We start from the raw sequence: 14,403 nt of genomic DNA, 5'->3' as shown, positions 1-14,403 counted from the left end.
AAGGCACCGGGTCCACTGGTGTCGTCGGATCCATCGGAGGAAAAGCAGCGATCAGTGCTTCCATTCTCATAAGTAACGGTGCTAGTGCTGCAGGAATGGGATCAGTTACCGGTTCAGACATCGGTACCGGTATTGGCGTCGATGGAACCTTGAAGCCTTGCATCACTCTTCCGATGGCCTCCTGAATTATCTGATCCAGTTCCTCCCGGAAACCTGGAGCCCCGATGCCGGAGGAGGAGGAGGCTTAGCCGGAGGGACCACCGTTGGAGGTGGAATCGTGGCTCCTATCACCAGTCCCGGTGAAGGTTGCCTCGGTGACCCTGAACCAGATAGGGATGGTGCCTTTTCAGGATGGGCTTTCTTCGATGGCAGTTCAGATGATGACGACATCAAGGCCTTGCCTGCATCCACGGTCTGAGACCTGCAATGTAGATGCCGATGCTTTTCTCGACGTTCTCCTCTGTCCTTTTCCTGAGGGGGAACAGAGGGTGTCGATGGCCGTGGAGTCATCAATGCTGGTCAGACACTGGCCGGTGCCCGATGATGGTGCGACGTAGATGGTGTCGGTTCAGAAGACTTCGATGCTATGGACAGCGTCAGGGTTTTTGACCTAAAGAGAAGTTCCATTTTCTCCATGCTAGCCTTGCGACCTTTAGGTGTTATAAGGGCACATTTGGTGCAAGTAAGGACATCATGCTCGCTACCCAGACACATTACACATACCTGGTGAGGGTCAGTAATGGACATTGTGCGGGTGCAGTCCGGGCATCAACGGAACCCCGACGCCATGGCCTGTGAAAATATTTATCCGCGGTGTTGTCGACGGCCAGTAGGCCGTGAGGGCCAAACTCGACGGGAATCGACCGGAATCAGGTAAAAAACTTCCTGGACCACCGCAGGCATACAAATGAAAGAGGGGGGACTCCTGTGGGGTAGAAAGTAGAATAGTATTTCCGTGAGGAAATTTCCTGTCAGGAATCTCTGTGGAGCTCCTTAACCCACACGGCTACTGCTGTGCGGAAAAAAGAAGACTGAAGGGGGACCCCTGCTGGTTGCAGGGTTAGTGCCATCCTGGGCATGCCCAGTAGGTGCCAGTCAAAGTTCTAGAAACTTTGACAAAAGTGCTCCGTGATTGGGCTCCATCCTGTGATGTCACCCATATGTGAGGACTACCATCCTGCTTGACCTATGAGAAACATAATTACATAGTAACATAATAATGATGGCAGAAATGGACCAAATGATCCATCCCGTCTTCCCAGCAAGCTTCTTATGATAGTATCTGCTGTGTCATGTAGATTACCCCCATGTTTCTCTTAAGGGTAGTAACTGCTACCCCGTGCAGTTATCCCTGAGCCTTATGATAAAGGTAGTAATATTTACAATCAAAACCAAGCAATTGTCAAACCCATAAAAAATTGCTAGCAACATTTTTACTGGGTGAGGTGCCTTCTTGAAAATTGCTCACAAACGAAGAAAAAAGGCTTATTACAATCATAAAACAGACCACCAAATGCCTTAGTAAGTTGCAGTGAATAACTGCCAGGATTCAAAGCAAACCTGTTTCCAAATATTTAAAATGTTTTCCCATCTGCCCAATTTTCATTCTCCATCTTTTGCGGAAAGCTGTCTTCTTCATGATGAGTCATCATTCACACGTCAATAGCCACACGCACACCATTCAGTCCTCAACCTCTGCATTGCTTTCATAATCTCACAAATTTGCATTCCCTTTCCATGCAGACCAGGAAAGCTGGGGACACATTCCTCTGGAACTTCATTTGTTGCACACAAGGGCTCCATCATTGCATCATCTATCCTGCATCCTTAGCTATCATGCTATAACAGAGGAATTCTACCTTGATATATCCCACTCCTGCCACTTTCTGTATCACAGCCATCATACATACTGGCTGACAGTACTTTCTAGGCACAACTATTGTTTTCACTTCTCTGAACAGAAACACTAATCAGTACTCATGTAAGTAACAATGTCATGTTCAAATGAATGGACATATATGAAGGCCAAACAATGACTTCTGTTATTTACTCTACTTGCATCAGAAAACAAAGGATGACTGCCAGCTTTGCTGAAACAGCACAAACAGAGTGATCCCTCTAAATTTTAATAAGTTGACCCAGCAGTGGAAACGGACACAGTATAAAAATACAGGAATCATGTGTTCATGTTCATTGTTTGACTAAAAAGAGGAGATGGTGGATGTTATAATGCCTCTGTATTGCTCCATAATGAGACCGCACCTTGAATACTGTGCGCAATTCTGGTTGCAGCATCTCAAAAAAGATAAGAACATAAGAACATAAGAAATTGTCGTGCTGGGTCAGACCAAGGGTCCATCAAGCCCAGCATCCTGCTTCTAACAGAGGCCAAACCAGGCCACAAGAACCTGGCAATTACCCAAACACCAAGAAGATCCCATGCTACTGATGCAATTAATAGCAGTGGCTATTCCCTAAGTAAACTTAATTAATAGCAGGTAATGGACTTCTCCAATAACTTATCCAATCCTTTTTTAAACACAGCTATACTAACTGCACTAACCACATCCTCTGGCAACAAATTCCAGAGTTTAAGTGTACGTTGAGTAAAAAAGAACTTTCTCCGATTAAATGTGCCCCATGCTAACCTCATGGAGTGCCCCCTAGTCTTTCTATCTGAAAGAGTAAATAACCGATTCACATCTACCCGTTCTAGACCTCTCATGATTTTAAACATCTCTATCATATCCCCCCTCAGCCGTCTCTTCTCCAAGCTGAACAGCCCTAACCTCTTCAACCTTTCCTCATAGGGGAGCTGTTCCACCCTCTCTATCATTTTGGTTGCCCTTCTCTGTACCTTCTCCATCGCAACTATATCTTTTTTGAGATGCGGTGACCAGAATTGTGCACAGTATTCAAGGTTGAGCCCTTGGGTCCTGGAGCCGGCTGGTCTTAGGTAGGCCCCTCTGTAGAAGCTCTAAGTATCAGAAGTGAGGTCCAAGGGATAGCTGTGGCCAGGCAGGAAGAAGTCTGATCCAAAGTCCTGGGTAGGTGGCGAGCAAGCAAGGTGAAGTCCGATCTGAAGTCCTGGGCAGGCAGCATGCAAACAAGGTGAGGTCCGATCCAAAGTCTTAAGTCAGCGAGGTCCGTCCGAGGGAAGAAGGAACAAGGAGCGAGGAGCCGGGAGCAGGAACGAGTACTGGAACAGAAGGCAGGTACTGGGCAGAAGAAGCACTGGGAACCACCACAAGAGAGGCAGGAGATGTGTTGCCTAGTCGTGGGAGTCCTGCAGCTCTTGTACTTTCCCAATATAAGCCACCTCCCCTGCGAACTCCACTATCCCCCCTCCCCCTGCTCTATTTATCATCCGCAAGCAACAAATTGATTTATTAACTTTGTTTTTTCCTGTATCCCCCGCTTCATATTTTAAGATTACCCCCCACCTCCACCCCATGTTCATTTTGCTTCTTGTTCCTATTTCTAGGTAATATTGTTATAATTTTATAATGTTACTATGTATTTTTTGTCTACCTGTTACATGTAAACCAATGTGATGTTCTTCAAACGTCGGTATAAAAAAGCTTCAAATAAATATGGACAAGTTCGTCCAGGAAAGAATGATTTAAACCAGCCAGAAAACACCTGGTCAATTGTATCGAACAAGATGGAGAGGTCCAATAACACTAATAACGCAAGACTACTCCCTGTCTGCCAATGTTCAAATTTCAGTTCAGGTTTTCAGGGTAAGCTAAATATGAAAATTAATCTTTTCTTAGAACTAAGAAATTCAAATAGATCATGCATGCAATGAAGATATTATAAAAACCACACTAAACTATAAGCTATCAGGGGATAAGCTGAAACATCAGTATTGCACTATTAATATTGATGAAGTAAAAGCATTTAAAAAAAACCAAAATATTTTCATGTACAATAAAGAAAACAATTAAATTAAATAACTTTTACCTGCAAGATAACAAGGGCATTTTCTATTGAAAGATCATCAGATGGTAAGCCTTCACTTTTCCAAATTAGCTGTTCACTCTCAGTGGACAGAAATCGTCTCAAATCAAATGCTAGGAAATACAGAGAAAAATAGACACATAAAAAATGTTAGTAAAGAACTCTATTTCCAGGTGTTTGTGAATTATATTTTACAGTCTCTTGTAAAGAATGACAGACTATTTAGGCAAGACCAACTATGAGGTGGAATATAAAAGAAGAGGGGTAACCAACCCCAGTCCTCAAGAGCCACAAACAAGCCAGGTTTTCAGGATATTCACAATGAATATGTATGAGATAGATCTGAATATAATGGAGGCATTACATACAACTCTTATCTCATGCATATTGATTGTGGATATTTTGAAAACCAGGCCTGTCTGTGGCTCTCAAGGACTGGAGTTAGCCACACCTGTATTAAAAACACTATCTTAGTATCTGATATCATAAACGTGCCCCTGTTTCTTATGTATATTGGGAAAATATTGAGATCTCTACATGTTAGGAGAAGTAAACACCAGAGCTGTCTACATTGCAGTACGATTGGTACAACACTGTATGCAGCTACAACCTACATTCAAGGACATGATATTTGAGGTCCTACACAAACCCAAATGAAATCCACATGGTGGTGTTTAGGATCACATTTTATTACAACATGAACAAAAATAGATTTTTTTGTTTTAACATTGTACTTCCTTTTGGTCTTGATAGAGAAATAGACTGAAATGTATTTGTTTAATAATGAGGGTTTTATTTTTTTGTATTTTGAAGCTATATATTATTTTTTACACACCATTATTTGAACATTTTTTTTACATCTAAAATTTTTTTTATTCATTCCACTTCTCATTTTACATCCATAATTATGATGGTATGAATCATGTTTGTGTTTTTGCAATAGCACATTGTTCTGTAAATTTTGTCATTCGTGCTTTCTTAACCAATAGTTTTTCTGGGATTTTGGAATATCTGATTAGTTGCAGATTGTGGGAGTTATTTTTTGATTAGTTAATCAATATACTGTCTGAGTGGCCTTTAACATTTCTGTTTCTACTTCTTTAGATGCAGGTCTGGTATATATTCTTGAATATATATATGCATCAAGTAACTAAAAAATGTCTGGTAGCGTTGCTTATTACTGTTCAAGAATATATACCAGACCTGCATCTAAATAGGTATAAGAATTTTTGCTCTGAAGCAGGCTATTTATAGTGCTGCAGTGCTGGGAGTAGTATAATGGGTACACTGTGAATCAAAATTGATATCTGTCAATCAATGTTCACTTCTGCTGTAAGTCCCGTCCTCTCCCACCCCAAACTTTGCCCAATCCCCCTCCCACCTCATAGACGTGAATGGGTGCAGCCACGTCCCAGCCCTTCCCCAATCCACACCCCTTCTGCCATTAACTATGACACAGCCTGCCCCTGACTCTGCCCACCCCAAACCATTCCTGTAACTCTGCCTACACCATTCCCACCCCACAGAAGTATATGGAGTAGCCACTCTCATGCTCCACCCTAAGCCACATCCCTTCCCATCCCTAAAACACACTCCCAGCCCCAAACCTCACCCCTGAAGATGTTACCAGAAATGACCCTTGAACACATTTTCATGACATCAATGGAAGTCCAATCCACCCCACCCCCCAAAAATACGTCCCCTAGAATTGCATCAGAAATGGCTCTGATGCTTTTAATGATGACAAAATGAATGGACCGTGTCTGCTTTTTGATGACCTCACTAGAAGTCCAAATAATGGCTGCTGGGAGTGCTGACAGAACCAGAAAGAGGACTTTCTGACCCTGGACTTAAAAGTTACTAGCTGCAATGTAGCAGGAAGCTCTCTCTCTTCCTCCCCCTCCCCTCCTGCCCTCAATGTAAATATGCATGCCCAAATAGCCTGCCTGCCTGGCACACAGAGTGAAATGTTACTAGCTGTGACATAACAGGAAGCTCTCTCTATCCCACTTTCCTCCTCCCCCTCAGTGTAAATACACATACCCAATGATCCTGCCTGGCAGACATGCAGAGTGAAATGTCAGCAGATCCTTTTGTTGTATACAAAAAGGATGATTAATAGCAGGGTGTGGGATGTAGGGGTTGAGGTACTAGAAACTCAGGCATGCAAAAGCGAATGACAAAAGGCTTGAATTTTTGTTTTAAATACAGATCACTGCAACCATGCATGAGCAGCTATTAAATAAAATTTATTATGACCCAGGTGCAATAGGAAGTTTTAGAGGAATAAATCCTCTTTTTTAGGCTAAAAAATATGTAATGAAACAGTGACCAGAAAACAAGTAACTGAATGGCTTACAGATCAAGATGCTTATTCTTTACACAGACCTGCTTGGACACAGAAGGATGGGTTGCTATGATGGTTACATGCAACATATTTTGCATAGGCATGCCAAGTCTTGTACAACTGGTTGTAAAAATAAACACGTGATAACTAGAGGTCATGTGCGAACATATAGAAAGACAATATCTGCTCATAAAAAGCTTTAGCTTTGAGATTCTGAAAATAAAATTATGGATTTGTATGAGACACCTAAACGGTTCGAAAGGGAAAACAAGCAGCAGCTAAAACTGAAGAGGGACAGTAAATACCACTGTTTTCTCATGGACCTTGACGCTGAAACAAAAGTGAGCCACCAGTGAACACGCCGCATGTGAACAATTGTAGGAAATGAAAAGCAGATGAAATGACAGAGACAGAGGAGTTCCCATTGGGACAAAAGCTTTTTAATTCACAGGATCCAGCCATTGAAAACAATAATGCAGTTGATTCTACAGTAATGGTTCCCAACCCTGTCCTGGGGACCCCCCAGTCAGTCGGGTTTTCAGGATATCCACAATGAATATGTATGAGAGAACCACTGTTCTACAGATATGGAACTGCACCAAGTTGCATTAGATGCAGAAGCAGATTATTTGCTGGAAAAACTTGAAGGGATAGAGGAAAGAAAAAAGTCTTTCATTGTGATTAACCATTTTAGGGGTTGGGAGTTTGCTGTAATAGAGGCTTTGTTTAGAAAATGTTTTTAATTTCATGTTCATCATGTTTTATAGAAAAATGAGGGATCTTCACAGTTAGGAGAATATGGGGAACACCAGTTATCAACTTTTCCTGTCTGTGCTGCTTTTGTCCAGCAACAGGGAACTATCGGATACAGAAGGTAATCAAAAAGACAATATAAAAAAAGATTACACCGGAAGATGCTCACAATTTCAGATGGTGGATGGGGATAGGGGTGCCAAAGCCCCGCCGGTACATGGTCTTTTTCGAAAAACCATGTTTAAATCAATCATAGGTGTACAGCATTCTTACAAAATGCTTGACTGGTATTCATCATGATGACTGTTTTGGTTGTGTTATGGATGACCCAAGTCAAGAAAAGTCTCTCCTGTGGAATGCCTTCGACAGAGGAAAAATTAAGGACCGTTTGTACCAAGTTGTGCCTAGAATGTGTTTAAAATATTATTGTTTTAGCAGCTTATAAAAGAGGTGTATTAAGTCTAAATAATGACGATTTGAAACTGGTCATTTACCTTATGCACAGTGTGAAAAGTACTCTAAATCCTGTAGAAAAACTAAACAGTATGCTTAGGAGTACAGATGAGATTTTAATGATGAAATATATAAATGCTATGATCTTTGGGATAAAGCAGTCATTTTTTAATACTGTATAATAATAATAATAATAATAATAATAATAAAGTAACCGGAGTGCAATATTTTTTTTCTTGTCTGTATTTTCAGAAATAAGTATTGAATATGAAATACTGTGTGAAGATGTAAAAAGTGTACATTGATCTTTAATAAATTTTGCCATATGTATAAAATAGTTAATAAAGAAACATATAAATCAATTAATAAACATATATATATATGAAATAACAACTGCGTCAAGAGTGTTTTAAGGGTCTATGGAAAGTTTTGGGAGACAAAGGTCATCCCACACACAAAGCATGTATGGCAAGCAATCCTTATGGCATTGTTAAGCCTTGTTGATGATTATGCTCAGACTGTAAAATGGATGACACAGCAACCATTTCATGAACTAATGACCTAGGTGGGGGCAGATATCTATACTCAAGATCTATGAATGGATAATCTAATCAGGGAGAAACAATGTATAATATGAATTCTTTGGAGGAAAACAAAGGCCCTGGTTGATAGTGATAACCACTCAAGAGAACTAAGTTCACCATAAGGGGAGTTGTTGTAGGCATTACAGTGGTTTAACACACGACAGTTTAGGCAGCTAGTTTTGTGATACAATACACAAAACATTTGAATATTGCTGTGGTTACGCCTCTGTGGTGAATGAAGGAACACCCAGGGACCATTAAATCACAGAAATATTTGTCAGTCTGCAGTTTATAAAGTGTCCCAAGGCCTAAAGAGGCATTGATAATTCATTCAAAAGGTCTGTAACATTCAAGAGAACTAACTTATACTGTAAGGGGCTGGTGTAGATACAATAGATGTCCATTGCGTGACACGGGGTCAAACAGTTTTGTGACACAATACACAATAATTTTGAGGATTGTTGTGGGTTACATGCTTATGGGGGAATAAAGGTATATCAAGTGACCAGAAAGGTTCACCAGTCTGCAGGTTCTAAGGTCTGAAATGCTGAAACAGAAATGGATTCTTCAAACAACGAGAGGTAGAAGTCAACATTTATAAATAAAATTTCACTTACTAAATGGCGGCAACAAACAAAATTAACACATAAGTAATGGTTTTGTTATAGCTTTTATTTTTAGATTTTAAAACTATTATAAAAGAAAAAAGTGTGGCTGTTTTTTATTATTAGACCAAGAAAACATATCAAACCAGATACATCACTGAACACAGACCAACAACAAGTATATAGCGAAACACCTAAAGAAAAAATGAAAAGATCACACAGCTTTTCTGAGAGCAAACCAAATGAAGGTAAGTAAACATTTTTACATCTATGCGATCAAACCTCCAAACAGCTCTCAGGTGTGCAAATCAAAAGATATTGCCTTGTGTTTTTACATGTCAGACCAAGAACTGAATATGACAACAAAATTTGAAGAACTACCTTAAAAGAAGCCTAAAGATAAACACAGTGGGCCGGATTTTAAAAGGTACGCATAGGCGTACATTTCTGCATGCAACCCGGCGCGCACAAATGTACGCACAATTTTATAACATGCGCACGCAGCCGCGTGCATGTTATAAGACCTAGGGTCGGCACACGCAAGGAGGTGCACAATTGTGCAACTTGAACACACTGAGCTGCACAGCCTTCCTCCATTCCTTCCTTTCGACGGGAACTTTCCATCCGCCCCCCACCTTCCCCTCCCTTCCCCTACCTAACCCGCTCCCCAGCGCTACCTAAATCCCCCCACCTTTGTTTTGTTATTTACGCCTGCCTCTGGGCAGGTGTAGGTTGTGCTTGCCAGCCAAGTGCTGGCGCGCGATGCCCGGGCCCAGCAGCAGTGGAGAGGCATCTGGCCATGCCCATGCCCTGCTCCCGGACCGCCCCGCCCTGCCCATTTTTTCAAACCCAAGACTTACGTGCATCCCGGGGCTTACACGCATCGCCAGGCCTATGCAAAATAAGCACTAGCCCGCTTACCCTATTGTATTATATTACTAGTTTTCTGCGATCCTAGGCCTCTCTTTCCAACTGATTAAGCCTCCAAGTTCACCCTCCTTGTTGAATGTAACTTTGCCGCCTATGTTCATATGTTTATTTCTTTCTCAATTTTACCCTGTTCGATGTAAACCGATCTGATACGGTTATTACCATGAAGGTCGGTATAGAAAAGTGTTAAATAAATAAATAAATAAAATAGGCTCAGCAGTTGACGTAGGCCCGAACATCTTGTGACATGCGTGGCCATCAATAATAGTGGGACAGTAGCGCCAGAGTCCGCGTCCTCCCCAGGTGCCCTGCAGTGAGGGAGTCATGTGCCCAAGAAAGTACCTTGGACCGCAGGCGTAGTGGAACCACTGTCTTCCCTAGTGGCGCCGTATCCATGGCAGCGATTAGGACCTTGGTTGGGTCCAAAATGTAGTTAGGGGAATCTTGTGTGTCCTCAGGTTCGTACAATCTAGATAGAGCATCAGTGCGGGTATTCCTTGCTGCGGGGCGATATCGTTGACAAAAAACAAAATGGCTAAAGAACAAGGACCATCGAGCCTGATGTGGGTTCAGCCGCTGAGCTCTAGTGAGGTATTCCAAGTTCTTATGATCAGTATAAACTGTGATGGGATGTTGTGCCCCTTCCAGCCATTGTCTCCATTTTTCAAAGGCCATCTTTATTGCATAAGAACATAAGAACATGCCATACTGGGTCAGACCAAGGGTCCATCAAGTCCAGCATCCTGTTTCTAACAGTGGCCAATCCAGGCCATAAGAACCTGGCAAGTACCCAAAAACTAAATCTATTCCACGTTACCATTGCTAGTAATAGCAGTGGCTATTTTCTAAGTCAACTTAATTAATAGCAGGTAATGGACTTCTCCTCCAAGAACTTATCCAATTCTTTTTTAAACACAGCTATACTAACTGCACTATCCACATCCTCTGGCAACAAATTCCAGAGTTTAATTGTGCGTTGAGTAAAAAAGAACTTTCTCCGATTAGCTTTAAATGTGCCACATGCTAACTTCATGAAGTGCCCCCTAGTCTTTCAATTATCCGAAAGAGTAAATAACCGATTCACATCTACCTGTTCTAGAGCTCTCATGATTTTAAACATCTCTATCATATCCCCCCTCAGCTCTCTTCTCCAAGCTGAAAAGTCCTAACCTCTTTAGTCTTTCCTCATAGGAGAACTGTTCCATTCCCCTTATTTTGCTAGCCCTTCTCTGTACCTTCTCATCGCAATTATATCTTTTTTGAGATGCGGCGACCAGAATTGTACACAGTATTCAAGGTGCGGTCTCACCATGGAGCGATACAGAGGCATTATGACATTTTCCGTTTTATTCACAATTCCCTTTCTAATAATTCCCAACATTCTGTTTGCTTTTTTGACTGCCGCAGCACACTGAACCGACAATTTCAATGTGTTATCCACTATGACGCCTAGATCTATTTCTTGGGTTGTAGCACCTAATATGGAACCTAACATTGTGTAACTATAGCATGGGTTATTTTTCCCTATATGCATTACCTTGCACTTATCCACATTAAATTTCATCTGCCATTTGGATGCCCAATTTTCCAGTCTCACAAGGTCTTCCTGCAATTTATCACAATCTGCTTGTGCTTTAACTATGCTGAACAATTTTGTATCATTTGCAAATTTGATTATCTCACTCATCGTATTTCTTTCCAGATCATTTATAAATATATTGAAAAGTAAGGGTTCCAATACAGATCCCTGAGGCACTCCACTGCCCACTCCCTTCCACTGAGAAAATTGTCCATTTAATCCTCCTCTCTGTTTCCTGTTTTTTAGCCAGTTTGCAAGCCATGAAAGGACATCGCCACCTATCCCATGACTTTTTACTTTTCCTAGAAGCCTCTCATGAGGAACTTTGTCAAACGCCTTCTGAAAATCAAAGTATACTATATCTACTGGTTCACCTTTATCCACATGTTTATTAACTCCTTCAAAAAAGTAAAGCAGATTTGTGAGGCAAGACTTGCCTTGGGTAAAGCCATGCTGACTTTGTTCCATTAAATCATGTCTTTCTATATGTTCTGTGATTTTGATGTTTAGAACACTTTCCACTATTTTTCCTGGCACTGAAGTCAGGCTAACCGGTCTGTAGTTTCCCTGATTGCCCCTGGAGCCCTTTTTAAATATTGGGGATACATTTGCTATCCTCCAGTCTTCAGGTACAATGGATGATTTTAATGATAGGTTACAAATTTTTACTAATAGGTCTGAAATTTCAATTTTTAGTTCCTTCAGAACTCTGGGGTGTATACCATCCGGTCCAGGTGATTTACTACTCTTCAGTTTGTCAATCAGGTCTACCACATCTTCTAGGTTCACCGTGATTTGATTCAGTCTCCTTGTCCCCAATGGTGTAATTCTTCTCTGCCAGTGAGAACTTGCGAGAGAAATAAGAACAGGGCAGTAGTGTCCCTCAATCGAAGTGCTGGCTAAGGACAGCCCCTACAGCGACGGCAGAGGCATCCATCTCCACGATAAAGGAAACAGAGAGTAGGATTAAATGGACAATTTTCTCAGTGGAAGGAAGTGGACAGTGGAGTACCTCAGGGATCTGTATTAGGATCCTTACTTTTCAATATATTTATAAATGATCTGGAAAGAAATACGAAGAGTGAGATAATCAAATTTGCAGATGACACAAAATTGTGCAGAGTACTTAAATCACAAGCAGATTGTGATAAATTGCAGGAAGACCTTGTGAGACTGGAAAATTGGGCATCCAAATGGCAGATGAAATTTAATGTGGATAAGTGCAAGGTGATGCATATAGGGAAAAATAACCCATGCTATAATTACACAATGTTGGGTTCCATATTAGGTGCTACCACCCAAGAAAGAGATCTAGGCGTCATAGTGGATAACACATTGAAATCGTCGGTTCAGTGTGCTGCGGCAGTCAAAAAAGCAAACAGAATGTTGGGAATTATTAGAAAGGGAATGGTGAATAAAACGGAAAATGGCATAATGCCTCTGTATCGCTCCATGGTGAGACCGCACCTTGAATACTGTGTACAATTCTGGTCGCCGTATCTCAAAAAAGATATAATTGCGATGAGAATGTACAGAGAAGGGCTAGCAAAATGATAAGGGGAATGGAACAGCTCCCCTATGAGGAAAGACTAAAGAGGTTAGGACTTTTCAGCTTGGAGAAGAGACGGCTGAGGGGGGATATGATAGAGATGTTTAAAATTATGAGAGGTCTAGAACGGGTAGATATGAATCTTTTATTTACTCTTTCAGATAATAGAAAGACTAGGAGGCACTCCATGAAGTTAGCATGGGGAACATTTAAAACTAATCGGAGAAAGTTCTTTTTTACTCAACGCACAATTAAACTCTGGAATTTGTTGCCAGAGGATGTGGTTAGTGCAGTTACTATAGCTGTGTTTAAAAAAGGATTGGATAAGTTCTTGGAGGAGAAGGCCATTACCTGCTATTAAGTTCATTTAGGGAATAGCCACTGCCATTAGCAATGGTAACGTGGAATAGATTTAGCTTTTGGGTACTTGCCAGGTTCGTATGGCCTGGATTGGCCACTGTTGGAAACAGGATGCTGGGCTTGATGGACCCTTGGTCTGACCTAGTATGGCATTTTCTTATGTTCTTAAGGGTCTGGTTGGATCCGGATGATGGAGACAGGGTTCTCGCAGAAATGCTGCTTTGAGTTCGTGGAAGGCTTGGATAGCCTCGGTAGACCAGTGTCGTGGATCTGCACCTTTCCTGGTCATAGGTGCTACAATGTGGGAATAGTGTGGAATGAAATTTCTATAGAAGTTGGCGAAACCAAGAAAGCATTGTAGTGAACGAAATCCCGTCGGTTGTGGCCACTCCCGGATGCTGGTCAACTTATCCGAGTCCATTCGGAAACCGGTGGTGGAAACAATAAAGCCCAAGAAGGGTAATGACTGTTGCTTGAAGAGACACTTCTCCAATTTCACGAATAGTCGGTTCTCTCTGAGATGCTGAAGGACACGACGGACATCGGAGCGATGGGTGGCGATGTCCTTAGAGTAAATTAAAGCATCGTCAAGGTAGATTATCACCATGTCTTGCAGCATATCTCGAAAGACCTCATTCATGAGATTCTGGAAGACTGCGGGTGTGTTGCATAATCCGAATGGCATTAAGAGGTACTCATAATGACCATCGTGCATGTTAAACGTGGTCTTCCATTCATCTCCCGGTTTTATTTGGAACAAGTTGTAGGTCCCACACAGGTCCAACTTGGTGAATACCCTGGCTCCATGGAGGCGATCCAGAAGTTCAGGGATCAAGGGAAGCGGGTAGCGGTCCTTGCATGTAATGGCGTTGAGACCTCTATAATCTATGCAGGGACTTAAGGATCTGTCTTTTTTTTGAAACAAAGAAGAATCCCGCGCCCGCTGGGGATGTCGAGGGATGGATGAACCCTCGATCCAGGTTCTCTTTTATGTATTTCGACATTGCCTGAGTTTCTGGCAAAGACAGCGGGTATACCCGGCCTCGGGGTGGAACCATAACTGGTAGCAGATCAATGGCGCAGTCAAAGGGATGATGCGCCGGAAGGGTCTCGGCTTCCTCTTTAGAAAAAACATCTAGAAAGTCGGCGTATTGAGATGGAACCTGGAGGGTAGTAGCAGCGAGTAGGATCCACGGGGTAGGCCTCTAACGGAGGCAGGTGGTGAAACACTCGGATCCCCAAGATGTAATTTGGAGAGTGCGCCAGTCAATGGTAGGCGG

At 41.9% G+C, this 14,403-nt stretch overlaps 1 protein-coding gene across 1 annotated transcript in view; it reads right to left on the bottom strand.

The window, feature by feature from the left end:
- DYNC2H1 (dynein cytoplasmic 2 heavy chain 1) overlaps window positions 1-14,403 on the bottom strand; it is a 1,848,033-nt gene that overhangs the window by 742,884 nt on the left and 1,090,746 nt on the right. The window contains exon 63 of the mRNA XM_029602426.1: window positions 3,967-4,076. Within this exon, the coding sequence (XP_029458286.1) occupies window positions 3,967-4,076 (110 nt within the window). The remainder of the gene's footprint in view (window positions 1-3,966; window positions 4,077-14,403) is intronic.

This window comes from Rhinatrema bivittatum, chromosome 5, assembly GCF_901001135.1.
Source record: "Rhinatrema bivittatum chromosome 5, aRhiBiv1.1, whole genome shotgun sequence".
Lineage (NCBI taxonomy): Eukaryota > Metazoa > Chordata > Amphibia > Gymnophiona > Rhinatrematidae > Rhinatrema > Rhinatrema bivittatum.
The sequence above is the reverse complement of the archived record's forward strand: the minus strand, read 5'-3'. Positions and strand labels throughout refer to the sequence as shown.